Raw genomic sequence first — 27,456 nt, forward strand, 5'->3', positions numbered from 1 at the left:
ACATGAGAAGATACAAGGGTTCTGTCGATGGCTCGCACTAGTCTTTTTTCTGTCACTGGTAAATACGAAATTTCGATCAAATCTAATCTACGTGATTGGAACTCCTTGGGCAAAAGAGAGAACAAACATGGTAACTTGGGGTGGCAAATGGGGCGGCCCGGTACCGCCATGCCTGGCACTCTAGTATGCTTCGCCCTGGCCCTTAATTTTAAAATACTGTTTACGCTTCGAAGTGATCATTGAAGGATGTACTGTACTTTCTGCCAGAAATATGGCACTTGACAGAAGAAAAGATGCCCCAAATTCTCAAAACTACCACCAGATATCCCTTACGTTTTCATGGCGATGTATGAAAGAAATTAAGACACGAAACTTGGCAATCATTCATATCCTCCTTGCCAATAGTATTGCCCTGTTTTAGCTACTTTCATGCGCTACTTTTCATTGAACCTCGTTGATAGGTGAACATTGTCCACGAACATTGTCCACAAACAGCAGTTTTGCTGCCGGATCAACTAACAGAACAAGGGAGGGAAATCAAGAGATATCAGAAGACGAAGAATCACACAGATGGTGCTGCAAATCTGCCAGAAATATTGCCCGTTCATTTCATGGGAACAAAAAAAAACATTGTAGAGTATGGCCGATTGAAACGCCGTATATCTTGTGGCATGTTTGGTTAAACTCACCTCTTGTATGGGAGAGAAGTTTCATTGAAGGCCATGACCCATCAACACATGAGACCCAACATCTCACTGTCCTTCAGAGGAGTAGGCACTTCCAGGAACCTTGACTAAAAGTTCATCTTCCGATGGAGTTTCTCGGATCTCCTCATGCATCTGATTCTGAAAAGAATTCCATTAGCGCTGGTCATTATAAATAAGCACAGTAGCATGCTCCGCAGCAACTCGCAGCTAAAACTACTAAGACAGATGGCGCGGTTTTAGCCCATTACATAAGAAAAAAATATTTTCTTAGGGAAATTGACACTAATAAATCCTAAACTTTTTGCCCAATACGTAATGTCATCCTTGGACTTTTTAACTGTTCAATGTGGTCATTGAACTTTCCTTTTATGTTCATTGTAGTCGCTTAACTTTCAATTTTTAATCTAGTCATCAACTTTCCAACAATGTTAAATTGTCCTTCAATACTATTCGCAAGTTTTTATAATTACACTATTACCTATAATTGAAAATATCTTCTCATTTCAATCATTTTCCTAAATCAACAAAAAAATGATATCCTTTTATTACCTTTATGGTCTTTATAAATATGACGATAGTTCCATTTAAGCAAAGTTTAGCATATGATCTTTATAATAGTAAAAGTAGAAACTCATATAGAGTTGTATCCGGTTGATGTTCTTGTTATTTTAAGTATAAGTGTTTTCATAAAGATGTCTAAAACCGAATGTATTTGTCTATAAATTTTCTTACTTATATTAATCTAAACCTTGTTTCCTATATTTTAGATTGATGAAATTTTCAATAATGTAAAATCTTGTTCCTAATATTTTGATAAATGTTAAATCTTTTGTGTTTCGTGTTTACTAAAAAATAAGGAACAAGATTTAATATAAGTACGAAACTATATCTATAGATAAATGAATATTATTTCTAAATATCCTTATGAAAACACTAAGACATTAAAATAGCAGGAATATCAACCCAATACAACTCTAAATAAGGTTCTACTTTCACTATTATTGATATCATAATCTAAGATTTACTTAAATGGAACTATCATAATATTTGTAGGGAACCAAAAAGGTAAAAAGGTAATAAAAAGATGGTATATTTTTTCCTTGATTTAGGAAAAGGATTGAAATGAATAGCTATTAAAAAATCAAGGCAATAGTGTAATTATGAAAAACTGAAAGTTTAGGGATTACACTAAACATTTGAGAACAATTCAAGGAGAGCAAATTAAGTTCCAAAGATACATTGCACATTGGTCTAAAGTTTAGGGACTATTAGTTTCATCTCTCCACTTTCTTACGATGCAAGATAATATGATATGTCTACTTGACAAAAGACCATTGCATAGTCAACAGAATAAATATAATCTATCGATCTTGTTAATGAATGACCTGCTGACTGATAAACTAGCTATAAATCATTAGTTTACTTATTCTAGATATCGAAAATGACCGTGTAATGGTTCAGTAATTGAAACATGCAAAACTTACACTTTAACATTTTTAAAGCATGTTAAATGCAACTTAAAAAGTGGACCGAGGACAATCAATTTCAAAATAAAAAATCAAAAACGACTTTGTCCAGATATATTATTGAGCAAAACTATCTCATGGATGCTAACACAGCTTTGCTATGTTTCGGTAGCCAACAACTGTCGTAACCTCATTATCAACCAAGCAAAGGAAAAATTTCAGATAAAATTACATCAAGTTTTCTAAATTGAAAATCACGTTCTCAAAACATGAAAAATGTAACTAACAAGCAAAGGGTATACATACTCCAACTATCACTTCATAATGTAACACAGGCACAAATAAAAGTGGAGTACTTCTTGGAACTTAGTTAAATTCTCCACTCCAATTGGTTAAAATAACAAGATTTTCTTGCCTGTCGTTATTTTCTCCATCACTGAAGTCGAGTAGAGTTTCGAGTCAGTGCATTGAACAGAAAGGAAAAGTCTGACTTGACATAAACAACTATTCAATCGGGGACTAGGAAAAGCCTCATCACATACCAACATAGAGAAATGGAGACAAAATTTGCAGCTAACTTGATGGTAAAGAAAATATTAGTGAAACTAGAATAGTTTTACCTTTGACTTAGCCTCAGTCTGTCCCATGTTGCAGTCATTCTTTAGGCCACTCAAGATTTCTTTGAGTCGCTTTTTACCTTCGACTCTTGAAGCACGTCGTTCAGCGCGTTGGGCCGCAGTAACATCAAAATGGCAGGCTACACAAAGTGTCCTCATATTCTCTAGCCTGCATTCACCTGCACATATAATTGTACTTGTAAATTACATAAAACTATTCTGCTCCCAAATTTTATTTCCTAGAATAAAAGCCATGTTTCATTTTGAGTATCAAACCAAAAAAAAAAAAAAAACTCAAAGGAACACACTATTGAATTATTACAGATGTGAGTGCAGTGGACTCCTGTTGTCATCAGTCAAAGTCATCGACCAGTGATGGACATTAGCTGGTCAACATTGGCCTGCAACGTCGCCAATCCAACTCGGACACAAGATTGACATCGCTGGTCAATCTCCATCTTGCACCCCTTTAGTGCATTTCTTTGTTCCTTATTAGTTAACCTTTTTTTTATCATTCATTTTAATGTAAAACACATACTTATCCTTTAAATCTAGCTTACTAATCACTAATCATAGTGATAATACCAATCCTGCAAATAGATTAGAGAACTATTAACTAATTTGATAAAGGAAATGATCAAAGAGCTCTTCAACCACAGCCACGCCAGCGATACTGAGCCCTAGAAAAGCTATGCTGTGTTACAAGAACTGATATCTTGACAAAGAAGTGCAAAATCGAAATACAAAATTTGGTCCTATCAATCACGTGACAAATTAAATCAACAGCCAGTTTGTATATGAAGTACTTAATCAGATAATACTTTTACCTCCGCCACGAAAGACTGGAACAATGTGATCCGCATGCCATGCATTACCCTCAGTGGGATCATTGACCAATTTGTCAACCCTGCCAGACATATGGAAATAGACATTTAATCTCACATAAAAGCGTTTTCTCTAGAACAAAATAATCGACTTCAAGCATGCAAAACAAAAGGGAAAATGTCTCTGCATGACCTTAAGCACTTCGATCGCATCAACTAGAGACATTATTCCTTAAAGGTACTCACAACTTTTTCCTTGTAGCCAAATTTGGTGCTTTTCTCTTTACATAGTCCCACCGGCTCTCCACTGATAATGGTTTCAAGCATTTCACAAGCTGATGGCAATCTAATTGGCAGTTCGTGCATACACCATGTTCTATTTGAAAAAGTTCCTGAAAATCATAATTTGTCAACTAAGAAGGTGGAAAAATGGAGGCTAAGAAAAGGCAATGTAGTTAAAAGTACAGGGTTTTCCAAGCAGAGCTAATAGTTCAGATGCAGGTGAATAAATAAAACAAGAATGTTTCTCAAGTATATACAAGTATATAGGTTAAGACCTGACGAAGAACACGAGCACTGGTTCTTATGCGATATTCTTCATAACAGCCAGAATTGCAGAAGAGATCCTCAAAATACTCAGGTCTCTTTGCATTTTCTCCCCTGAAAGAAGATTCCACAATTAGCTAGTCGTAGATGTAGCGACAAGGAAAGCACAATAGGACTTACACGCAAGGTGACTGACAAAGTTTACAGAGTGGTTCATCCATCATGGTCCACCCCTGAGTGTACTCTTTATCCTTCTTGCAATAACTGCCAACAAGATGAACCTTCTTCCACACAGCATTTTCTGGCAATGGATGGCTTATTTCAAACAACGGTGTAGTTCGTCTTCTGCTTTTACCCTTCAACAATCCCTGGCATGGAATCATTGAATTATGAGGAAACAGAAGAGGTCACCTGGTCGTTATGATTGATTAACAGTATACTCATTTTGATTACATTATATGGACATACCAAACCGTCATGGTTGGTCCCCTCTTTCAAGTAGCAGAGCTCAACAGCTAAAGGAAGTTGCAAAGGCTTCCCTAGTAACTTCCTACGTTGAATAGGTCTTAGTGTATTCCACTGATTTATGAACGTTAGGAGACCGTGGACATAAGCCCTGCTATTCTCAAGAAACTTATTATCAAGGGAGAGAGCACTTTGCAAATTAACATCCTCCGGCCGGAAACTATGGAAAAGGGGTCTTGGTCTAGAATCTGTTCCCGGGGTGCAAGTATATAAATGGATCCTTTCAGTATATTGGCTAACCTACAAAACAATTAGTCAAACAGACTTTCAGAAATAGAATATAGAAATTATGCTTTGGCTGGATACATACATTCAGTTTACTAGTTATCAAAACTCGTAAAGCTAACCATGTTTCAGTAGAGAAAGAAGATTTCCAGAACCTCGATTAAAGCAAAATATATATGCACCTTGACCACAAATAAATCTCTTTTACCTAGAGTAGTTCTTATGGAATCAAAAGAAAACTCAAAAAGAAATGTGTTTCACAATCTTCATAGGTGAAAGAGAACATTTAAGTCTCGCCAGTTTGGTAAATTACAGAGCAGGGTCACAGAATATGGCTATTAAAGCCCCAAATGTAGTTCAGACTGAAGGAGCCAAAAACACTTGATTTTCCCAGATCAAGAGCCTCTACTACTAGTGTAAAGGCAAAATCCATGAGCAGGAGTAGGACATAGGAAACCTAAAAGCTCAATCACATGTCTAGGAATCTTTAGAAAGCATCCTAGCTAACTTTCAATTTATATTGCATTCAATGCTTTACCATATTGGTTACCCAACCCAAAACAAAATAAACTTTGAAAGCCATTGACATGGTAAGGTATCCTTATATTCAACATATACTATTCCTACTGAAAAGGGGAAGTCTGAAGAAACGATTGTAAAATCAGAGGATGATTTGGAGTAATTGGAACTTATGTAAGCCCGCAATAATAGTGATTAACAGTTACGGAGATCTCTGCTCAGCACTAAGCACCTAAGTAGCGCCGACACCGACACCGACACACGACATGACACGATATGACACGCCAACACATCATTTCTCAAAAAATAAAGAATTCCGACACATTGGAACACGTTGTATATGAAATGTATATTTTTATATATACATGATAAATTATCATTTTTATGATTATTTCAATCAAATTAATTTGATTCAAATCCACAAATAAATAATTAATTAAAAAAAGAGTGTCGAACGAGTGTCGGTGTCCAACACGTCCGAAACGTGTCCGACACCAACACGGAGGCCCCCGGAGAGTGTCCGTGCTTCCTAGCTAAGCACAAGGCCAAAACTTGAAAAGGATGTGATTTCCATAGTTCTGCTTAAATCTTAAATTTCACAATATAAACCAGTAGAATAACACATAAAAGTCACCATTTGAATTATACAGTAAACCAAATAAGTTACAACTACAAGCAATGAACATGATGGATATCAACATAAAAAATATCCTTCAAGCTTTACATATGAAGAGACCTATTACCAATCTCCATGAAAATCAATGATTTTGGTTGATGAAGTGCACACGAAAATGAGAATTAGCTTTCATCCAAAAATACATGTTAAAGGAAGAAACCAGATAACATATTGAGGACACTTTGAACATGGAAATTCAAAGTATTCTACTTAGTTATTACATCATTTTCTCTTCTTTCAGAAGACCAACTCTTTTGCCACATTACAAAGTCGACTAATGAAATCTCTCATACCTGTGAGATACAGTATGTATATGTAAAAGCAGGCAGAGTCCATCTCAATCTCAGGACAAGGCACTAAACTAATTTTAAACATTGAATAATAGGAGTGGTCACCGGCACAATAAAAATGATCCGCAGATTAATCAAGATCCAACGAGGAACTGGCTAAGTACGCTTGATGCTCATGCAAATACAAACTTCTATTCATAATCCGGTTACTTGAGATGGTCGTAAACAGGCACTTTTTATATGGCAGCCATACCCAATAAAGTACAATTTTAATAGTAATTCGAAACAGCTAACTTTAGAATGTTGGCTCTATTCCCAGATGGAATGTCTAGCAGTTTGTTTCACAGGCACAAGATCAAAGAGAGCAAGCAAAATGTGATAAAGCAGTCACAACTATCATCAGGGAAGAAATGAATTCTATAATGAAAAACTGATAAATTACCTCAAACCGCAAAGAGTTTATGAAATCTACTATGTTCTGATCAGCTTCAACTACATCAGCACACTCGCCATTGCCAACCCTGGTTGTCAAAGCACTTTCCTGTAATACATTTTCAAAAATATGTCATTGCATAATTATGATAGCCCAAAAATCTTAATCAACCATCCACGCATCACAATTTGCTTTTCTATGCAGAGGCATGTGATGTATCATAAACAAATGCAGGTTATAAAATGGTTCACCCAGGGCAGTGTATTTATAACCGGACCAGACCCACCAGTCACACAATTCGGACTGGGAAATGAGTCAATTGTCTGGTCCTGTTTGACAACCAAACCTTCTATGGTTAAAACTGAATTGAACCCATGTTTACCTAGTTCAACAGGTCAAAGAAGGACCATTTAATCAGATCAGAACCAGTTCAAACTGGTTTATCCAAACAAATTGGAAAGACGCTCACATTAGAGCTGAGTAGGACCTCTTAATCTCTGGGAAAGCCACTTAACATTCAAGCAAGCACTGTCTTTAGTACTAAATTTTATATAACGAAAAAACATATATCAATCAACGCTTCCAAAAAATCACAGATCAATAAGAAATGATTCCTGCTCCATGTCTTAAACATTTGTTTTTTTTTTTTCTGACAATGAGTATCATATATAATTCTACCTAGCGATTCAATCAGTCAAACCGCAAAAAGCTCCCCTAACTGGCTCTCTTACGAGTCCGCTTTGTAGTACACAGATCAGAAGACTTAAGACACAAAAAGAGTTCTGTTGCCAACAGAATGATTTACCTCAACCAGAGGAGATTTCTTTATGTTGGAACAATTCTCATCAGCTTTAACTGGATCAGCAGGAGCAGGCTCACTATCATCTTCTTTGGTTTTTATAGAATCTTCCTGCATATTTTTAAAATCTCCATAAACATCCTCTCTACATTCTCAAAATTACAAGCTTTTTTCTCTTTTCGGGAGTGTCGTTTTTTGATTGGGGGGGCGGCATCCAAATTTGTCCTCATCCTATCCTGCTTGAGCTGGTCACAGGAGTCAATATGTCCTTAACAGCCATTTTTTAATTAAATCAACTTCTGTAACCTTTAGAATCCTTGCAATTTCAATCTAAGCTAGAGAATCAAGACTTATTTACCTTATGTGACAGTTGACTACATGCGATTTCCTCCAACATCTGAATATAACTTCTATCAGTTTCATCAGAAATTCCAAAACATGAAACATTGTCAACCTGACACCAATAAAAGGAAAAAAGGATTATTATAATAAAAAAAGCAAGCAACCATGAAATAGCATGGTCTGGAAATAAGAGATGTCAGACAAGACAAAGGCATAGTTTTCAAAATGCATGGACAAATGACCGTGTACAGTGACCGCAATAAAAACAAAACGACATGAGTAACACGGACAAAGAAGCACCACACACATGCAAGCAAGTACATGCACATTCACGCATGTTTATCGGTGTAAAGGGACAGAAGGAACAGGGGTTTTATTGACAATGTATTGAACTCCACTATAGGAATAAAACCTAGGCTCATCTCACTGGGGAAGGTCCATTAACTAACGATTTAAGCAACAATTCAAGGACGTGGTAATGCTTGATTGTCTGAAGCATCATTTTAATCAATAAAATTAACTTCAATCAACTTGTATAGTGGAACAATTACACCAGACATTCACAAAAACTTGCATCGTCAATTGCCATGTTGTCATCTTTTTGTAAAGAACGGATTGTCAAAGTACACTAGTGAGAGAATTCCGGTAAACCACATGATGAGATTTCAAAGTGACTGTTAGTAAAAGAACCATTTCTCTGACATGTTATATTCTATAAAATTATCTCTATGTGAAACCCATCTTACCAGAAGAATAAATTCCTTTGTTGAACCCAAAGAGCTAGAGATTCTCGATGTTTGGACAGAGTAAATGTAAAGCCCGCTCTAATCATCCCACATACATTTTTTAGATTTATGAGTCACTTGGCCAACTTAATCTAGCACGTCTTAGATTTCAAAAAGACATTATAAATCCTGCAGAAATCGAAAGAAATAGAAAAAAGCCAGTGGCAATTCAAATATAGAAGCAATAGAAAGATACCGCAATATCTAGTATTGCATCGTGCTTTCCATTTGTAGTAGAGGAAACACGGTACAAGCTCTTCCTTAAATATTGCCAATGCAAATCATCCGTAGTATCCTGCCATAGTCAATATCAAAATAAGCACCGCAAAATTGGGGATAACAATTAACAATTTCAAGTAACATGTCACAACTAAAGACGCACCTTTGCACAAAAATAATATATATTGACCGCATTTGTTTGTCCCTGCCTGTGAGCTCTATCTTCTGCCTTAAGACACGATAGAAGAAATTCATTCATCCAAAATTCAGACAATAACCGATGAAACAGCAAAAAAGATATAAGTCCATAAGATCCTTAAAATCCAGTGGCAACTATGACGATGACATTACAGATATTACTGGTTCAGGGGCTCTGTCCTACTGATATTATTGGTTCATGTTACGAAAAAAGTCGAGATCTGTCAGCATTTAAGTTTTCAGATGGGTGGAAGCAACACTTCTCATCCTTTTTGTGTCTGCATTAAGTTAGCTATTAATACATCTTTAAACTATGAAACAAAGGCCTGGATCATGCCTTTACAAGATAGAAAAGAACAAGTGAACAAACTTTCAGCGAAATAGCAAGTCAATGTAGGACCAATTAACAGTTTTTTTTTTCTTCTTCGCATAAGAGTACAACTACTAAGCAGGGGAATGATGAGGATAAGACCATGAGCTCAAGGAACTTAAGCTTGCAGGGAATGCACTAAACCAATTATTGCAATCTTGATCAAATAAAATCCATACGTAAATACAATAACTATTTCAATATTATTTTCGAGAAAGTTTATGTAACTCCACCTGAAGCATCCATGATGGAGATGGAGGCAGCTCCAAGAACACCACAGTCTTTGCTGACGAAAGATTAAGTCCAACACCTCCGGCAGTAATACCAATTATCGCAATCTTAACCTAATGAGAAAAGCACCTAGTCATCAGTGTAAATAACTTCTAAATTCTCCCTTGCTGAAAGGATTCCAGATCAACAAGAAGAAGAAATATCCACTAACTTAGAAAGAACAAAAGAGGATATATTACGTCAAGACTCTACATGCAAATTCCATACTTAACGCATTTAGTCTGAAAATAATCATTGACACTAAAAACAACACATCCATGCAACCAAAGAAAATTAGGAAAAGGCATCCAAGATACACACCTGATTTGATGATTGGAACGACATTACTGCAGACTGTCGATCTCTGGGAAGAGTATTTCCATCTATGCGAATAAAACCAATCCCTTTCTCACATATGATCTCCTGAGTCATTCCAACATAAAAAGCTTTCATATGAGGCCAAGAAACCAAACAGTTAAGTAGGACTTAATTCTACAACAAAGCAAAAATAACTAAATAAAGAGAAGAAAACTCTACAACAAGATAGAATAATCTGACATAAATAGCAGTTCAAACTAGATGCAATCCACATCACAAACATCACGAAACTTAATTTTAGCATCAGAATTCCCCACAAGCAAGTAGTAGAGGTCACTTTGACGAAATATATTAAATGGTGCATGCTAAGTTGTAACAACCGAAGAAAAATAATTAAACGAGAAATCAAAATGATAGTAACTCTAATTGTGAAGAAACAATAATCTATCTCAGGTATGTTTTAAGTTAATCATAGAAGACCTGTACTTATAGGGGTGATATCTCTAAAAGATTCATAAAGTGTTTCCGCTTAACAGATTTACAAACTAATGAAACCTGCTAAAGGATGGTGCAAGATACGATTCATAATTAACATATTTCATCAACAGATATGATAAAACAACTCATTGGTTTTGCATAGCACATCAAAAGAAAATTTGACTAATACATCTTTCACTTTGTTTCATAAAACAGTTTGAGGAATGAGAAACCTCAATATTACATTGGTCACATTGTATTCAGGCCAATACTGATGCAGAATCCATTAGTGGTGCGTTTCTGGACCGGTTGGACAGGCAGAAGTCCAAACGGAAGGTGAAACGGTGATGCAACTAGAACCTGCGAACCCAGTTGACGACATCGAATCGGGCTCAAATTCGGTCATTTGAAGCAAAACGGCGTTCTGAACAAAACTCACCGCCTTTGGCCGTGACTAACGATGGATTTTAGCGATTCGGGATCGTTTACAAGGGTTTTTCTATTGTTTTTTATGGGTTTTAATTTTAAGGACAGTTTTGTAATTTTGATATTTTATGATTTATAGTCCTAGTAGGGTTTGGTTTAGGGATATATAAGCTTGTTTTATGGTTCTTTTTTAAGAACAAAACATTATCATCAATATTGAATTTCGAGATTTTTCTCTCTAAGTAAGGTTTTACTTGAATTACTCGCTAAACGCTACGTCAGGTGGTATCAGAGCCTATGGCGACTGGCGGTGGTCTTCGTGACGATGATCAGGAGACTGGAGCCCCAATCATTGGGGACGACGCGCTGCAACCTTTGGAGCAGCGTTTAATGGAACGCTTGGATCAACGAATCGATCAAAGTCTTCGTCGTTTCGAAGAACGATTTGACGAGTTAACGGATCGGTTCGAAGGTCTTGGCGTTGATGTGAACCGATCCGTTAACTCGTTCTTCGAAACGACGAAGACTTTGATCGATTCGTTGATCCAAGCGTTCCATTAAACGCTGCTCCAAAGGTTGCAGCGCGTCGTCCCCAATGATTGGGGCTCCAGTCTCCTGATCATCGTCACGAAGACCACCGCCAGTCGCCATAGGCTCTGATACCACCTGACGCAGCGTTTAGCGAGTAATTCAAGTAAAACCTTATTTAGAGAGAAAAATCTCGAAATTCAATATTGATGATAATGTTCTGTTCTTCAAAAAGAACCATAAAACAAGCTTATATATCCCTAAACCAAACCCTACTAGGACTATAAATCATAAAATATCAAAATTACAAAACTGCCCTTAAAATTAAAACCCATAAAAAAAATTAAACTAATAGAAAAACCCATGTAAACGATCCCGAATTGCTAAAATCCATCGTTAGTCACAGCCAAAGACGGTGAGTTTTGTTCAAAACGCCGTTTCGCTTCAAACGACCGAATTTGAGCCCGATTCGATGTCGTCAACTGGGTTCGCAGGTTCTAGTCGCATCACTGTTTCGCCTTCCGTTTAAACTTCTGCCTGTCCAACCGGTCCAAAAACACACCACTAATGGATTCTGCATCAAATACAAACAATTAACTCGAAGTTCCTGTTCTTTATAGATTACATCAAGTTCCTAAAGCTCTTCAAATGACTATGATCTTTCAAAAAAAAAAGGCGGCAACTTTCCACAAATACATACCCAGTGCCAAGAATCACGGAGACCAAGCAATCTCTCTCTCATTGAAGCTTGACAGCTACTTAAGCAATTCACTAGCTCAATTTATCTTGTTTCAGATTCTACATTTAACTAGCTTAAAACGGCAACAAAAGGTTCTGTTTCCAATAGAACATCAATTACTCATTAACACCAATTTTGGTATAAAAAAAAGATAGGCAGTCAAATCATTCAGCCATAATATTGCAGATTCATTTATACAAGTAAATACTTGGTGGAATTCAACAGAAACTTATCAACTATATCTGTATAAATTATTCTTGCAAGAGATGCTCTCTCTCAAAGGTCTACCTGCACTCCATCAAGAACTCTATGATGGTGGGCGAAAACTATCATCTTTTGGCAATTTGGTGAGTCCACCACCTCATCAGATGCTGCAATGAGTGGATGAAGAGAAAGCCACTCACGGAATCCTGAGAGCTTGGCAATGCCAACTTCTTGGAACGATAGATTGCGCAATCTGTCACGACCATTGGAATCTGGCAGAAATAGAAACAAAGTAAAGAAAATTCAGTTGTACTCTCCGTGAGTCCACATTAATAAACATTAAGTTTTGTGCGTGAAATGGTCTTGGTCCCAAAACTTGACACGACTCTACCAAGGTACCAGCTACCTGTTGACAAGATAAAAGTACAAGTTTTTTCTGACACCCCCATGTTTTGGTAAAATTTTGAAAGGACACCCCCTGTCACCTAGAAATTACTCTGACACCCCTCATCAAAATCTATTGGATATGTATGCAGATTGATGCCTTCCAATTCATCTTTCAGTCTATTTAAATTTTACATATGCACACAGTGCCATTGTAATTTGTTAACTTCGTGGATCAAAAATAATTTACAGGGATGCGGAGCAATTTCATAACACAGAGGGAATGTGCACCAAGTTCTGCAAAAACTTGAGGAATGATGGAGTATATTCACCATTTGCTTGCAGAATTATAATCCAATTATTTGCTGATAATGAGCATGAGATTGTCATAGTTCACTACTTGGCTAGAAACAACACCACAAAATGCAACACTGAAAGTTTCTTCCTTTTAGAAAGTTATGGCAATACGTTTTGGAATGACAGTAGAAGAGTGAAAGGAAGCTTATGCAAAGTCGTGGTAGTTACCATCAGACTGATCTGTATGGTCAAAAGTAATGTCATCAAGTGCATCTCCGTCAACTACTCTGACAGCAGCCTTTGCAGAAATAATATCTGATTTTTTCAATAAAATTCTCAATATTTGCCGACGTTTGGGAGGTAAGTGCGCCAGGACATGCTCCTTCAGGCGTCTTATCTGAAACAATAAATTGAAAAAACACCCTTCAGGAAAGCAACTGTTTGAGCAGTTGGATGGCAGAGTAAATTAATTGGCCTAGTACACTCTTGCTAAAAAAATACAAGTACAACCACCATGGACTTAGTATTAAGACAGCAATCAATTGAACTTCACCCAGATATTCAACAGAGAATCTTACCGTCGTCGTCTTGCCATGCAAACAATTGTTTTAATCATCTTTAGATGGTTCCAAAACTTACTTGTCATTTTCTTGTAAACCAAAGTTAAGCAAATAAGAACAAGTTACTGTTACTCATACTACACAGAGAGTGCATAAAAGATCTAAAAACAAAGAAAGCTACTCACTAAAAGGAAGTTCTGGTTATCAGCAAATCTTAAACTTTAAATGAGACATAAAATATATCCAAGAGACCTTTGTTGTGATAGATACAGCATTATCAGGAAATCATCTGCATTTTTTGCAATTCAATCAACATTTGAATGTTATACATATCACCACCGGATTGTTTTCCAACAGCTAATATGAGAGCCCATCACATACAGCAATAAAATGATGAGATCATGTTACAATTTCAGAAGCAAGGTCGCACCATAACTGTTTGTTTGAGCAAAATGTTCAGCTCCTCCAATCGAATGCCCTTTGAGTAGTCCTGATACAAAATTCCCCATCAGACAAATCAATTTTTCAGTTCAAGAAGCTGATATTGTACAAGCAACAAGTTATTACAGGGTCTTCTCCAGTTAAAGCTATGACATGCACTATGTCAGGCCCTCTTAGCCATATGAATGTCTTCCCAAAGGGAATGAGTTAATGGTTGGCAGATCTGCCAAGAAGCAGAAACCACTCATATATTCAGCCTGATGCACTAGAAAAAAAATTTCACTTTTCTATAATGACTTAACTATATGAAAGTACAAAATTGCTCACACGTCATTTAAAATGTAGCTTGTTGGAGAGTGCTACCTTGGAGAGTGCCACAATTACCTTAAAAACCTTTCCTTGATAACCTTGGTCAAATTTCACGTCACAGTAAGTTTTTGCAAAGTCAAACTTGTCTTTTCCCAATAAACCAGGCCTAGAGAGCAGAATAAGAACTTTAGATTCTCGATGAGAAGTAAAATAATCCAGTGAAAATAGAACCATATAAAAGCAATTACCAGAGCATGTTTATCTGATGGAAAATGTCATATGGCCTACAATCACCTAAAATGCATCCACAATAAGGTATCAGATAGCCAAAGTAGAACAAAGCAGCAGAAAAAGGGCGCGGATAGGGTAAAAAGAAACAACAAATTTTAAAGGCAATAGTGTCATCTGTTTCAAAGGGCAACAACCTAGACAAAGAAGGGGTTCCTGACAGTAGAATGATACGTCTGACCTTTGCTGCCACATCAAGAACTGCTCTTATCTGTTAATAAATAAGGACAGATAATGAGTCATGGTAAGCACTCTCCACAAACAAGGTAAGGGAAGTAGGAGGAAAGATAGTGGCAGATCACAAGCAGACCGAAACAGCAAAAAGCTATTGTTCGTGGTAAAAATTTTATGCAGCAATAGATAAATTTCGTTTGAAAGAATGACTGGCGTCAACGATGGAATAAGTGAATGTTATCGCGTCTTCTAATTTCTCCTCATCAGTACCTTTTAACATTATCTCAAGATTCATGATATTCTTAGTAATGCAATGATCATTATATCAGTTTTTCTTATAAATCGTCAAATTAATGATTATTAGAAGAAGCAAATATTGGCTTACAGCTAAAGATCAGAAATCAGAAATCAGAAAAACAAAATGTCACAACTATTGCAATGCATTCTTATGCCAGTTACCTGGTTTGATACTCAATTTGTGACCTTATCCAAACTTAATTTCAAATAGTGATAATAGCACCACCAACTGAAAAACATCTGGAACTATGACTATTAGTGGATTAGATACATCAGCATCAGTCAGAAAATTATTGAGCTCAAACAAAATGCACCTGATCAGAGAGGATCGATTCCATACTTCCCAAAAAACACAGATGAGAAGCGATAAGGCATACAAAAAAAGAAGTACCATAACAAAATTAAAGAAATGAATTAGAAAGAATCATCACACATTCTTGAGTTGATCCAAAATTTAAAGAACATCAATCTGACAGACAAAAGATGCACCATTTTTACCAGCTAATATAACTCCATACCTCCTCAGGTTCTGCAGATTTCTTTGAAGCTCTTATATGGTGAGACTCATCAACTATCAAAAGAGACCATTCCTGATCAAGCATACTCCTTCGCAAGTGATGAAGCATCTTGTAAGAAATAACTACAATCTTTGGCCATTTTTGCAAGTGTGAAGGATTATTCTGGTGACCAAACACTGAAATGATAGTAAGTTCATATTTATCATTAGTGCTTCAGTATATTCTATGGTGCATAGAGTCCAAAGAGATAAGAGAAAAGTCACATATCTCCTCAAATCCATAAATTCCAGTCTGCCATCTTGATAAACATATTTTAAGTCCAGAAAGTAGCAGTCCACAGTTTCAAAGAAGCATGTAATACAACAGCTGCACAAGTGGACTTTCTTTCTTCATGTAAAATTTTGCGGGAATGCAGCTAACTGCTCTAAAGACTTAAGCTATTAGATAAGGGCGTGTTTTAATATTTAAATACTTTAATACTCACCCTCACATGTAAGTTAGACTTTGGCCCAAGATTAAAGCGTGGAAATATACAATAGAGAAGATGGGAGCCTAGACAAATTTGAACTCAGGACTGTCCACTCTAATACCATGTGAAATTTTGTGGAACCATAGCCAATTGTTCTAAAAGCTTAAGCTATTAGATAAAGGCATGGTTTAATACTTCAATACATTAACAATTTGAAACCGTTTCTCTCTTTTCCTTTTCAACTTCTCTCTTCCACACAATTACAAAGGAAGACCCATCATCTATGAATTTCATCCCAAACAACCAAAAGAGGGGTGATCTCTGACCAAAATTCAAGAAATCTCATACACCATTTTAAGTAAAATCTCAACCAAAGGGATGAGCAAAGCATTTAAACCAAATTGTAAAGAGAGCTCCATATGTGAAGGGATTGAAAATTACGTTACCAAGATGGATATCGGTGGGCAAACAAGGAAACCACCGCTCAAGTTCTTCTGCCCAAGAAAAGCGTAAAATAGCAGGGCAAACTATAAGAATAGAACCTTCATTCATGAAACAGCTTGCAATAGCAATGGCCTGTGAACAAGGAAAGATAAACATTGTAAGAGGTGGGCAATTGGACCGATTGACTTATATGAGACACCTTATTCAATTCATTGTGTTTTTTTCAATTGTTTTCCTTCCAATCTAAAGGGTGGCCACAGGCCAACACCAACCACACCTTTTCTAATTTCCAGATTGATATGGGAGAGTTATGAAATGATAGCAAAGCAATTGAGCTAAAGCAAATTACCTGAAGTGTTTTCCCAAGACCCATTTCATCTGCTATAAGACAACGTCCACCCCTTCGTAAACCAAATTTTACTCCATCAACTTGAAATGGCAAAAGTGTATCCAAGATTTTCCTGGGTAACTTCCCAAATAATTCATCAACCTTATCATCAGGAAAATGCTCAGGTCTGCAAGGTATCCATTGCCCCATGATGAAAGAATGTGAAAGTTTCTCAATGACATTAAATGTTCCCCAAGGAATCTCCTCGTATACTACACTCTTGAAGCTCTTTAAACATCTTATCACTGCATCATAATCCCTCAGCTTATACACACAAGCTTTTCCACCAGCAAGGTTTTGGGTATAGTGTGATGGCATCACCTACACCAATGCCCAATTAGGAAGATACAGACCACACAGTTTCAATGAATACTAAGTTTTCCTCATGCAAGATCATCCATTCTAAAAGCTAACTTCAAACATACATCTATCAGACATGGAAAGCTGTTTTACTGTTTAGTAAGTATCCAAAGAAATGAAATCATGCAACATTTTATAGATTGTCTTAAATGGAAAACCCATCCCTCCATGCGGTAAAATATAAATAACTGCGACTTGCAAACTAAAATTTAGTTGACTCTTTACAAAGCCAAATAACCAACAGCTCCTCTAGATCACACTTGTAAAACAATTCTCAGACACACTTGTTCATATTTCAACATGTGCCATCACACAATGACATCTCGATTATTCGCTTCCAATTATTCAACCGCCTCACCGAACAATTTCACCCACTTCGACGATCTACATCTCAAAAACGGAAGAAGCATGAAATCATCTTATCCATTTCTAACAAAGACCCAGAACGACGAATGCACCGGAGAATCAGTTCCATTCCCATCTCCCACCAATTACAACAAGGGAACTTACACCAGCTAAGCAATCCACCAATCTCCGCATGGACTCCTCCTCCCCCGGATAAGCAAACCCTAGCAGCGGCAGCGGGGTCGCCGAGAACGAATCCGGCGAGCATATCTCGAGCCGGACCGCGAACTTCTCGGCGACGGCCGCGTCCGACGGCGCCCTCGCCCCAGCCGCGTTACCGAACGGCTTCGCCGGCCGCGCGGCGGCGGCGGTGGGGTCCAGCTTCCGGCACTTGAAGAGCGCCCAGCGGCCGTGCGGGTACTGCTGCGGCGGGTTGACGGAGGAGGCCGCGGCCGTCTTCCGCTTCGCTAGGGCGGCTAATCGGTTCGCTTCGGCTCGCAGTCGCTGCTCTTCCGTGATCTCTTCTTCCTCCGTCTCCATGGCGGACGAACGAGAGAGAGCGAGAGAGGAGAGAGAAATTCGAAGTTATTGGCGGGTAAAGTCGAGAGGCTCGCCGTTGCTCACTGGACGGGCCGTGGGCCGACCCACAACGGGCCTCGGGCCGACTCACAACGGGCCGTGGGCCGGCCCAGGACGGCCCGTTTGTCACCCCCTTCGGTTTTAAGCGGTCATATCGGGAAATCTAATTTGCTCGCATGCTTGTGCAACGTAGGTTCCCTTCGGATTTAACTGAATTTACCATTTTATCCTCCCGAATAATAGGTCACGGGTGCTATATTTCACACTCTACCAAGGGTATTTCTGGACTTTTGAAGAGGTTAGACCAAAATTTGGAATGTTGTCTTTATAATAATATAGATTTTAGGGTTGTTGGGGAAAGAAAGGGAAAAAGAATTGAGAGGTAAATTTTTCGGATCAAAAGGGCTCCGTTTGTTTCGTCGAAAATGAATGATGTTGGAAAATATTTTCCTGAAAAGGGTCACGTGTATCACTTGCAAAAATGAATATGCGAAAAATATTTTCATCATCCACGAAAATGTTTAGACATAAATTAATGTCGATAATGAAAACATTTTCCATTTACATATTATTTCAAGTGATGCAATTAGGGGTGAGTGGTTCCCGGTCCGGTCCGGTCCAACCCAAGAACCGGGAACCGGACCGGGAGGATCGGTTCCCAGTTTCTAGGATCGGGGACAAGACCGTCTAATCTTGGGACCGTGGACTGGACCGGACCGTTGGTCCGGTCCGATTCCAATGGGATCAATTGGTAAAGGCAAGAGGGAATCGGGAACCATTTTCGGGACCAATATATGAAAGCAATTTTGGGTTGGTCCCATTGGAACCGAATAAAAATGAACTATCAAATGCTTCTTTTGTTATTTAAATATATGTAATTAAAAAGTAAATAAATATATATATGAAAAAATTAGAAAAATATATATTTATCGGTCTGGTCCGGTTCCCACCCTAGAACCGGGAACCGGACCGCCCAGAAACCAGTTCCACTTTTCGGAACCGGGAACCAGACCGATATTCCCAAGAACCGGACCAAACCGGTCGGTTCGGTCCGGTCCGGTCTGGTCCCAGTTTGGGCGGTCCATCTTGCTCACCCTTAATTAAAACCATTTTAAGATATGCCTCAAGTTTCTTAGAATTTTTAAAGCAACTTAGTGTTAGTAAATGTATAAAAGTTTATGACAATCTAGTTTACAGTTTTACTATCGATCTACAACAAACATTGTAATCACCAAAGTTCGTAACCAAGATGGATTCAGCTAGGCTTCTTATTTTCTTATTCTTTGGTTAAACATATCTTCTTTTATGCTTCTTGATTTGCATGCCATAAATCAACCACGAATGAGGATTTTGTCCATAATCCAACATTTTTGGAAGGTGATGAATTAGTTGATATAGGAAAATCAGAGAATTAAGAAAATATGGAAAAAAAAAAAATCAATCATTCCTTTCGGTCAATGGCTTCAATCTAACAGAGATATAAAAGGTACAACACTATATACGTTTAGAATAGGCAAAAAGCCTGCATATGCGAATGAAAAACACTCTTAATTTTCACGACAATATCCATTTGAGGATCGAAGAACCAACAAAACAATCAATATTAACAATTGGGCAATGTACGGTGGCTCAAAAATAATGAAGATTAGGTGATTAACGATAGTAGCGCCGTCATACGACAATGGAGCCTACAATTATAGAACAACAAACTTAAGAGGATTTCATGAAATGATTAGAAGAGAAAAGGGGGTGATTACTAGAAATTAACACAAAATTCTCGTTATGATCGACCCTCGCTTATATGATGGTTCAACCTTTTTAATGCACATGATTGACACTCTAATATGTGCTTTGCTTCCTTGATGAGCCTAACACGCCAAAGTAATTCCTTAAAAGGTGATTATTAAATTATCGTCAACGGCTAACTATTTCCGTTAGAGCAATGGATCAAATAACTTGCAATTTCAAGATAATCCTGGGCGTTAAAGTTATTTCAGTTCATTTATGCATGAGATCACGTAATGTTGAGAGGTCGAATTAGTGTCATGCAAGACGTACGTGCACACGGCCGGCTATTAGAGTGATTATAAGAAAGAGGTTGTAAATGTTATGACATACATCCATATTCTAATCTCCATTAAGTCCACTTTTACCGAAGAACGCTAGTAAGATATCCATTCGGTGAAAGCATAACATCAAACAAAATTCGAACAATATAATCAGGCTAGGACAAATTGATTTTGACTCCTGTTTTCTTAGTTGATTCAAGCAAATGATGTGACTTTGGAAGAGTCGAGGACAGTATAGATTTATGAATGTGTAGTATACATACGTTTTACTTCTTCCATTGGCTAGATAGACTCTCCACAGCCAACATGTACAAGGTTATTCCGACAAATGATACAATATGAATGAAGAACATCTATTAAGTGTGTGCATATTAATCATAAATCATCCTTAGATTTGAGATAAACAATTCTATAAGATCACGAGGCACGCAAAAGTTTAACAAATGGTTCATTTGGTATAAACATATAAATGAAGCCATGGAGTTTTAAAGCTCCAAACTGTCTTTATTAATCTCACATAGATAGAACAACCACACTCATACTGAAAACTGGATCAAGCATAAAATGTAAAGACTTAAGGATTTTGGGTCTCTTAACAAGAACTTAATTAACTCAAAGCATCTTAATCTCTTGGCCTACATATAATTGTAGGTTGGAAGTCCCAATTGGTTCATGAGCTCTTCATACTTTCGCTGTTGTTCCACATACACCTCTGTTAGCTCGTCCTTCTCTTTCTTCAATTGCACATATTCAGCTGCATCAAATATCGGTCAATTACATATTTTTAATTTCTCCTTTGATACGCGTGCGCGCAAAGAGAGAGAGAAAGAGAGAGGACCTTGTTTGGATTCGATTTTATGAGAAAAGAAACTGATTTTTCGCTTTAATTTGTCATTTTCAACTTGGAATAAATAGTACTGCCGTTCCCAATAGTACATCGTCACAAAGTCCTTTCCTATGTTGGCCTGTATACATCAAACAAGAGAAATTCAAAATCATTAGATACTTGTCATCTGCATCACTTCGAATGTCAAATCTTGAGAGCACACTAAATGAACATAAATTGGTAGAGTAATCATATCGATAACTAACTTCAAGAGATTTCACTATCCGTTCCATTTGCATTATTTGAGAAATCTCTTCGGGATGAAATATTTCACTGTACTGCCTGCTTGCCAATGTCCTGAAAAACACAAAAACAAAAGAAAATTGAAAAAAAGTCACCACTTTTTTTTAAAAGGCACCACGTTATATACTAAGAATTGGAATATTAAGAGAACCGAAAATTGAATATCTCTCCACTGTTTTTGCCATTTCTGTGTTTTTTTTTTTTTGCCCGTTTCTTTTCTGACCAGCACTTTCAAATGATATGTCTAGGTCAAGAAAATGGGCATGGTTATCCATGCTAACATTTTGAAACACGTTTAAAGGTTTTACATTGACAAGCACCTCTTACGCTTCTTAGGGTTGATATTAGGGTTTTGTGAGCTTTGTCCTTCCATTCTCTGGCTTGTTGAAGATAATGGAGGCATCCCTAGGGAACTGATTCTCTGCTTCTTGTTGTTGGAGTTGTTGAAGCTCTCCATTAACCACTTCAACAAAAAGATTGCCCTATAACAATGAACAATAAGTTAGCACGAAAGAAATAAGTCTCATAATCATTCTCAAAAAAGAGCAAACTAGTTAGCCAGAGACACTGGGATTTGTTTGTTTACTCACACTAGTTACGAAAAATTAAAGAGAGAAATATGAAAGTAGTGAGCATCTAAGTGGGTTCGGCCTCTTATTTATAGGAGAAAGTAATGAGTCTTAAGCTACCTGGAATCTGTGTGATTGGTCGGTGGGCCCATCTCCTGTGCATTTTCCAGTACTGCATGATATATTGATGGTTTAGTTTCATTTTCAAAAAAGGAAGGACTTTCCATTTCTTTCGAAAATCCCGCATGTACCCCCGCATCACAACATGAGTTCTTGGTCATTTTTGTCACTATAGCATGGCCAAAATTGGCACGCATACTGTGAAAACTCAATTTTTGGAGTTACCAAATTTGCCTTGAATATATCTATAAGAGAAATTGTTATCAATGGGAATTAAAAGGCTGAGCCAAGAAGGGAATTTTAGGAAATATCATTTTGGGAAATATCTAGGAGGAGGCTTCCTCTTTTTTGGTTTGAACTTGAATTTGGATGCTTATAAATTGGCCATCCTTGTTACTTGCCTCAATTGACGTTGCAGAAAATGAAAAGAATATGCAGTTTAATAGTTAATGTTGGATTCGGGGGATGATACTTTCAGCTCTCTCTTCTCAAAATCATGCTCGTGAATGAATTCGTCAAAATTGGAAAATCGTTTATCCTTTCACCAATAAGATGTTTTTGAAAAAATTACCAAAAAAATCCTAAACATATTATATTTTTGCCAATTAAATCATAAACCCTTTAATTGTGCCAATTGAGTTTTAAACATTTTTACATTTTGTTAATTGACTCTATCCAGCCAATTTTGCTGGAAACCGCTAACGGATATGCTAGCCATCCTAAGTGGTATGACCGGCACTAACACGGACAATTTTAATATTTTCTTTTCGATTTTGTTATTTTTTTTTGTTATCTTCTTTTTTCCTTCTTTTTCTTTTAATTGTAGCCAGCGAGTGTCATGGCCTTTGCTCGGATCTGTGCAAGGCCATCATGGCCGCTAGAGAGGCCAGCCTCGCCTAACTCTAGGCAAGGGGGCCTCGCCCGAGGCTGCGATGGTATGGGCGAGGGCCTGCGACCCTCCCTTGCTGCTGGCAAGGGGTTCACATGGCAGGACCCTCACCTACCGAAAAACAAAAAAGAAGGAAAAGAGAAGAAAAAAAGAAATTTTTTTTGAAAGAATTTTGAAAAAATATTAAAATTGTCTACGTCAGCGCCAACTGTACCACATAAAGCAACTGGTGTCTATGTCAACGATTTCCAGCAAAATTGGCTTGATGAACTTAATAGTCAAAAAGTGAAAAAAATTTAGGACTCAATTGGCACAATTAAAAGTTTATGAATGAATTGGCAAAAGTATAATAAGTTTATGACTTTTTTGGTAATTTTCCCAATGTTTTACTATGCAAAGTTTGCTATTCTATCTATTTTTATATAGCCACAAGTTGATATTTATGCATACACTCTCTATTAAGTAAGTAGTTGATCTAGCACCATAGCCATGCACAGGCCCGGCCATGCCTCACAGGTCTCAAGCGACGATAAAACCAGCATGGCCATCGAGCCGAGAGAGAGAGAGAGAGGGGATAAATTCTAAGGGTGATCGGTTCCCGGTCCGGTCCGGTCCGGTTCCAAGGTGGAATCGGGAACCGGACCGGTTGGTTCTAGGACCAGGAATCGGATTGGATCGTCGGTTCGATCCGGTTCCGGTCCGGTCCAATGGAACCGGTCACTTAGAGTTTAGTTTTTTTTTTATTAAACACTTAAGGTTTGGTTCACATTTTACTAATTTTTGTCAATGAATTTATGTCAATGAAGTTCATGTAGGGTTTAATTCACATTTTACTAATTTTTATCAATGAATTTATGATAATGAAGTTCACTTAGAGTTTAGTTCATATTTTATTAATTTTTTTAAAGAAAAAAATAACAAATATATATATTAAATAGGCGGTCTGGTCCAGTCCGGTTCCCCCTTGGAATAGGGAACTGGACCACCCGAAAATCGGTTCCGCTTTTAAGAACCGGGAACCAGACCGATAGTCCCGAGAACCGGATCAAACCCATCGGTTCGGTCCGGTCCGGTCCAGTCCGATCCCGATTTGGGCGGTCCAAGTTGCTCACCCCTAGATGCAATCAGTTACTTTTAAAAAAATATTTCCTAAATCATTATGTTTCTGTGAAACAAATAGAGCATAAACCTTAAATTTTATTGAATCATACTCGGTCCTAGATCAATTTTGATGAAGTAAACTTAAGCTGCATTTGGTTCGACTTTGCAAATGAGCATTGGGAAAATGCAAATTATGTTTGGTAAAAAATCATTTGTAAAGCTATTTTGGGCTAAGTAGTGTTTGGCAATTTTTTTTTCGCAAAGGGCTTTTGGGTTTAATTTTTCTTTTTTATTAAAAAATCAAAAAAAAAAATCAAACCTTTTGCCAGCTCTAGTAAAGGACTAAGGCCGCCGGCAAGCCAGATTTGGCGTCGATGGCCATTGCCCGAGGTCGTGCCACCGATGTGGGTTGCGCGACCCAAGCAACCGCCGGCCCAATCTAGCCTCGTCGGCCCTCACCACCCACCCTCATGCAAAGTAAATGAACAATAACAACGAGGGATAAAATCGGAAAATTAAAGAATTTGTAAGGATAGTTTGTGAAGAAAAAAACTAATTTCAGCATTCGATCAAATACTGAAAGCTCAATGCTGGTCCAGGTCAGCATTTAGCCGAAAGCCCCTTAGGAGAGCTCGCCAAATACCCAACATTTCTCCAAAGGGCTCTAGAGGCTGAAAGCTCATTAGTCCTATTCGTGGTCTATGTGCATTGTTAATATATGTAGAAGAGTTCTAGACTTTGACGGCAGTTGTCTCATATAAGAAAAAATAGAATAAATGGAAATTAACTTCACCAAATATTATTTTACAGCTCAATCATCAGCTGAATTAAAATTCATTTTCTATGCAAAAATGGCAAAATCAAGTATGACCTGTATAACCGCACAAAGAAGACTGCAAAAGGACCCAATGACGAGAGGATGGCATTGCTTCAGATTGATTGTTGAACAAGAGAAACAAAGCATCCCAAATGAAGGAAACAACTGTTGGAATTTGTTATTTAGCTGTCATAGCTATTAATTAGCATGTTGGAATGTGTTATTTAGCTGTCATAGCTATTAATTAGCTATTAATTAGTGTTAGCTGTCATCCTACCAACTACCTATTAAATAGGTTTTTAAATAGGACTTATCTCTTACTAGTTCCTGTTGTGTATAAATAGAGACTTGTTGTAATTATTGTGAATATGAGAAATAGATACATCAGTATTTTCTCTTTCAACATGGTATCAGAGCAGGTCTCTGTTGCATCATCACTTCTCTCCTAAGAAGAGCCACCAGCCTCTCCCTTACGTCCAAAAAAAAAAAAAAAAAAAAAATTCTGGTCTCTCTCTTTGATCATTTGATCACTATGTCAGAAGAATCATCAATCACTCGGTCTAATCCCCCATCACTTCTTCCAAAATCCACCGAACCTCACCCTATTCAAATCACTTCCATTAAGCTTAATGGAGATAACTTTCTTCGGTGGTCTCAATCTGTCCGAATGTATATACGAGGCAGAGGAAAGATTGGCTATCTGACTGGAGATACCGCAGAACCAGCGATAAATGACCCCACTTGGGCTGTCTGGGATGCGGAGAATTCGACGATTATGACGTGGCTGACCAACTCAATGGAAGAAGATATTGGTGCAAACTATCTGGGCTATCATACTGCTAAGGAACTTTGGGATGCCGTGTGTGAGATGTATTCAGATTTGGGAAATCAATCTCAAATCTATGAGTTAACCTTGAAACTGGGGAAGATGCGGCAAGGAGAGGAAATTGTTACAAAATACTTTCACTCTTTGAAACGTTTGTGGCACGAGCTAGATTTATTCAATGACCATGAGTGGAATTGTACTGACGATGGTAATCGGTACAGGAAAATTGTAGAAGCCGAACGTATCTACGCTTTCCTGGCAGGACTTCGAGATGAGTTTGATGAAGTTCGTGGCAGAATACTTGGGAAGCAACCTCTTCCACCTATTGGAGAGGTCTTCTCAGAGGTTCGGAGAGAAGAAAGTAGACGGGGAATAATGCTGGGCAAGGCGACAACCAGTGGAAAGGATGGATCATTGGATGGTTCGGCATTGGCAACTTCAGATTCTATTACACTTCATAATGTCCTGCATGTTCCTAAGTTAGCTTGTAACCTACTGTCTGTTAGCAAACTTTCCAAAGAGTCTAACTGTCGTGTTGTCTTTTTTGCTTCCCATTGTGAGTTTCAGGATCAGATCTCGGGGAAGATGATTGGCAATGCTAGGATGAGGGATGGTCTCTACTATTTTGAAGAGTTTTTCTTTGATAAAAAAGCTCAGGCGTTTGGAACTTTCAGCTCTCCCCCTGTCTTCAATTCTTCTTCTGTTCCAGAAAAAATAATGGTTTGGCACCAAAGAATAGGCCATCCTAGCTTTGGCTACTTGAAATATTTGTTTCCTCATTTGTTCAAAGGTGTGGATATTTCTTCGCTACATTGTAACAATTGTGTTTTTTCTAAAAGTCATCGTACTCATTATAGTCCAAAACAGTATCGTGCATCATCACCATTTTATTTAATCCATAGTGATGTTTGGGGTCCTTCACCCGTGCCAACAAAAACTGGGAAACGATGGTTTGTCACCTTTATAGATGATCATACCCGTTTATGTTGGACATACTTGATGAGTGCTAAGTCTGAAGTGGAGTCTCTGTTCAAAATTTTTTATCAAATGGTTGTGACTCAATTCAGCACTACTATTAAAATTCTTCGTACGGATAATGGTACTGAATATTATAACCAGTATTTGGGGAGTTTTTTGAGAGAAAAAGGCATTTTTCACCAGTCCACTTGCCGAATTACACCCCAACAGAATGGCATTGCTGAACGCAAAAATCGCCATCTCCTTGAAGTATCTCGTGCCCTTAGGTTTTCAATGTTTGTGCCTAAATATTTATGGGGGGAAGCTGTGTTAACAGCATCTTATCTAATTAATAGGCTGCCTACTCGGGTATTAAATTACATTACTCCCTTAGATTGCTTCAAAAAAGTGTATCCCACTGCCCGTATTTTTTCTGATATTCCTCTAAGGGTGTTTGGTTGCACTGCATTTGTCCACCTCCCAAGTCAGTGTCGATCTAAATTGGATCCTCGGGCTGAAAAGTGTGCGTTTATAGGATATGCACCTAACCAAAGAGGTTACAAGTGTTACAATCCACATACTGGCAAAACTCATGTCACTATGGATGTCACATTCTTAGAGTT

General features: G+C 37.7%; 2 protein-coding genes across 6 annotated transcripts; both read right to left on the reverse strand.

The window, feature by feature from the left end:
* Positions 1-387: 387 nt before the first annotated feature.
* On the reverse strand, positions 388-18,339 carry LOC115666019 (uncharacterized). Of its 5 annotated transcripts, XR_008818313.1 has the most exons (25): positions 17,943-18,339; positions 17,034-17,393; positions 16,687-16,816; positions 15,772-15,947; positions 14,920-14,993; positions 14,743-14,778; positions 14,570-14,660; positions 14,175-14,234; positions 13,413-13,581; positions 12,588-12,775; positions 10,133-10,234; positions 9,775-9,885; positions 9,137-9,202; positions 8,951-9,049; positions 7,986-8,081; positions 7,634-7,738; positions 6,838-6,936; positions 4,629-4,925; positions 4,341-4,528; positions 4,172-4,274; positions 3,861-4,006; positions 3,618-3,697; positions 2,794-2,969; positions 690-845; positions 393-584 (listed from the first exon to the last, which is right to left on the reverse strand). XR_008818313.1 is itself a non-coding variant. In XM_056319363.1 (24 exons), exons 1-24 carry the CDS (start codon positions 18,315-18,317, stop codon positions 753-755), a joined length of 3,414 nt encoding a protein of 1,137 aa, XP_056175338.1. In that variant the 5' UTR covers positions 18,318-18,339; the 3' UTR covers positions 391-752. The 5 variants fall into 5 exon arrangements, 4 of the variants coding, with proteins under 4 accessions (XP_056175340.1, XP_056175338.1, XP_056175337.1 ...); XM_056319363.1 differs by having other exon boundaries at positions 391-839; XM_056319362.1 differs by having other exon boundaries at positions 392-845.
* Positions 18,340-21,060: 2,721 nt separating this feature from the next.
* Positions 21,061-22,275, reverse strand: LOC115666963 (uncharacterized). Its single transcript, XM_030588608.2, has 5 exons — positions 22,244-22,275; positions 21,875-22,036; positions 21,518-21,608; positions 21,297-21,390; positions 21,061-21,179 (listed from the first exon to the last, which is right to left on the reverse strand). The coding sequence occupies exons 1-5, from the start codon at positions 22,273-22,275 to the stop codon at positions 21,061-21,063; spliced, it is 498 nt and encodes a 165-aa protein (XP_030444468.2).
* Between the last annotated feature and the right edge of the window lie 5,181 nt (positions 22,276-27,456).

Source organism: Syzygium oleosum, unplaced genomic scaffold (assembly GCF_021117445.2).
Source record: "Syzygium oleosum isolate NSW1041296 unplaced genomic scaffold, Sole_v2.1 Sole_v2.17, whole genome shotgun sequence".
NCBI lineage: Eukaryota > Viridiplantae > Streptophyta > Magnoliopsida > Myrtales > Myrtaceae > Syzygium > Syzygium oleosum.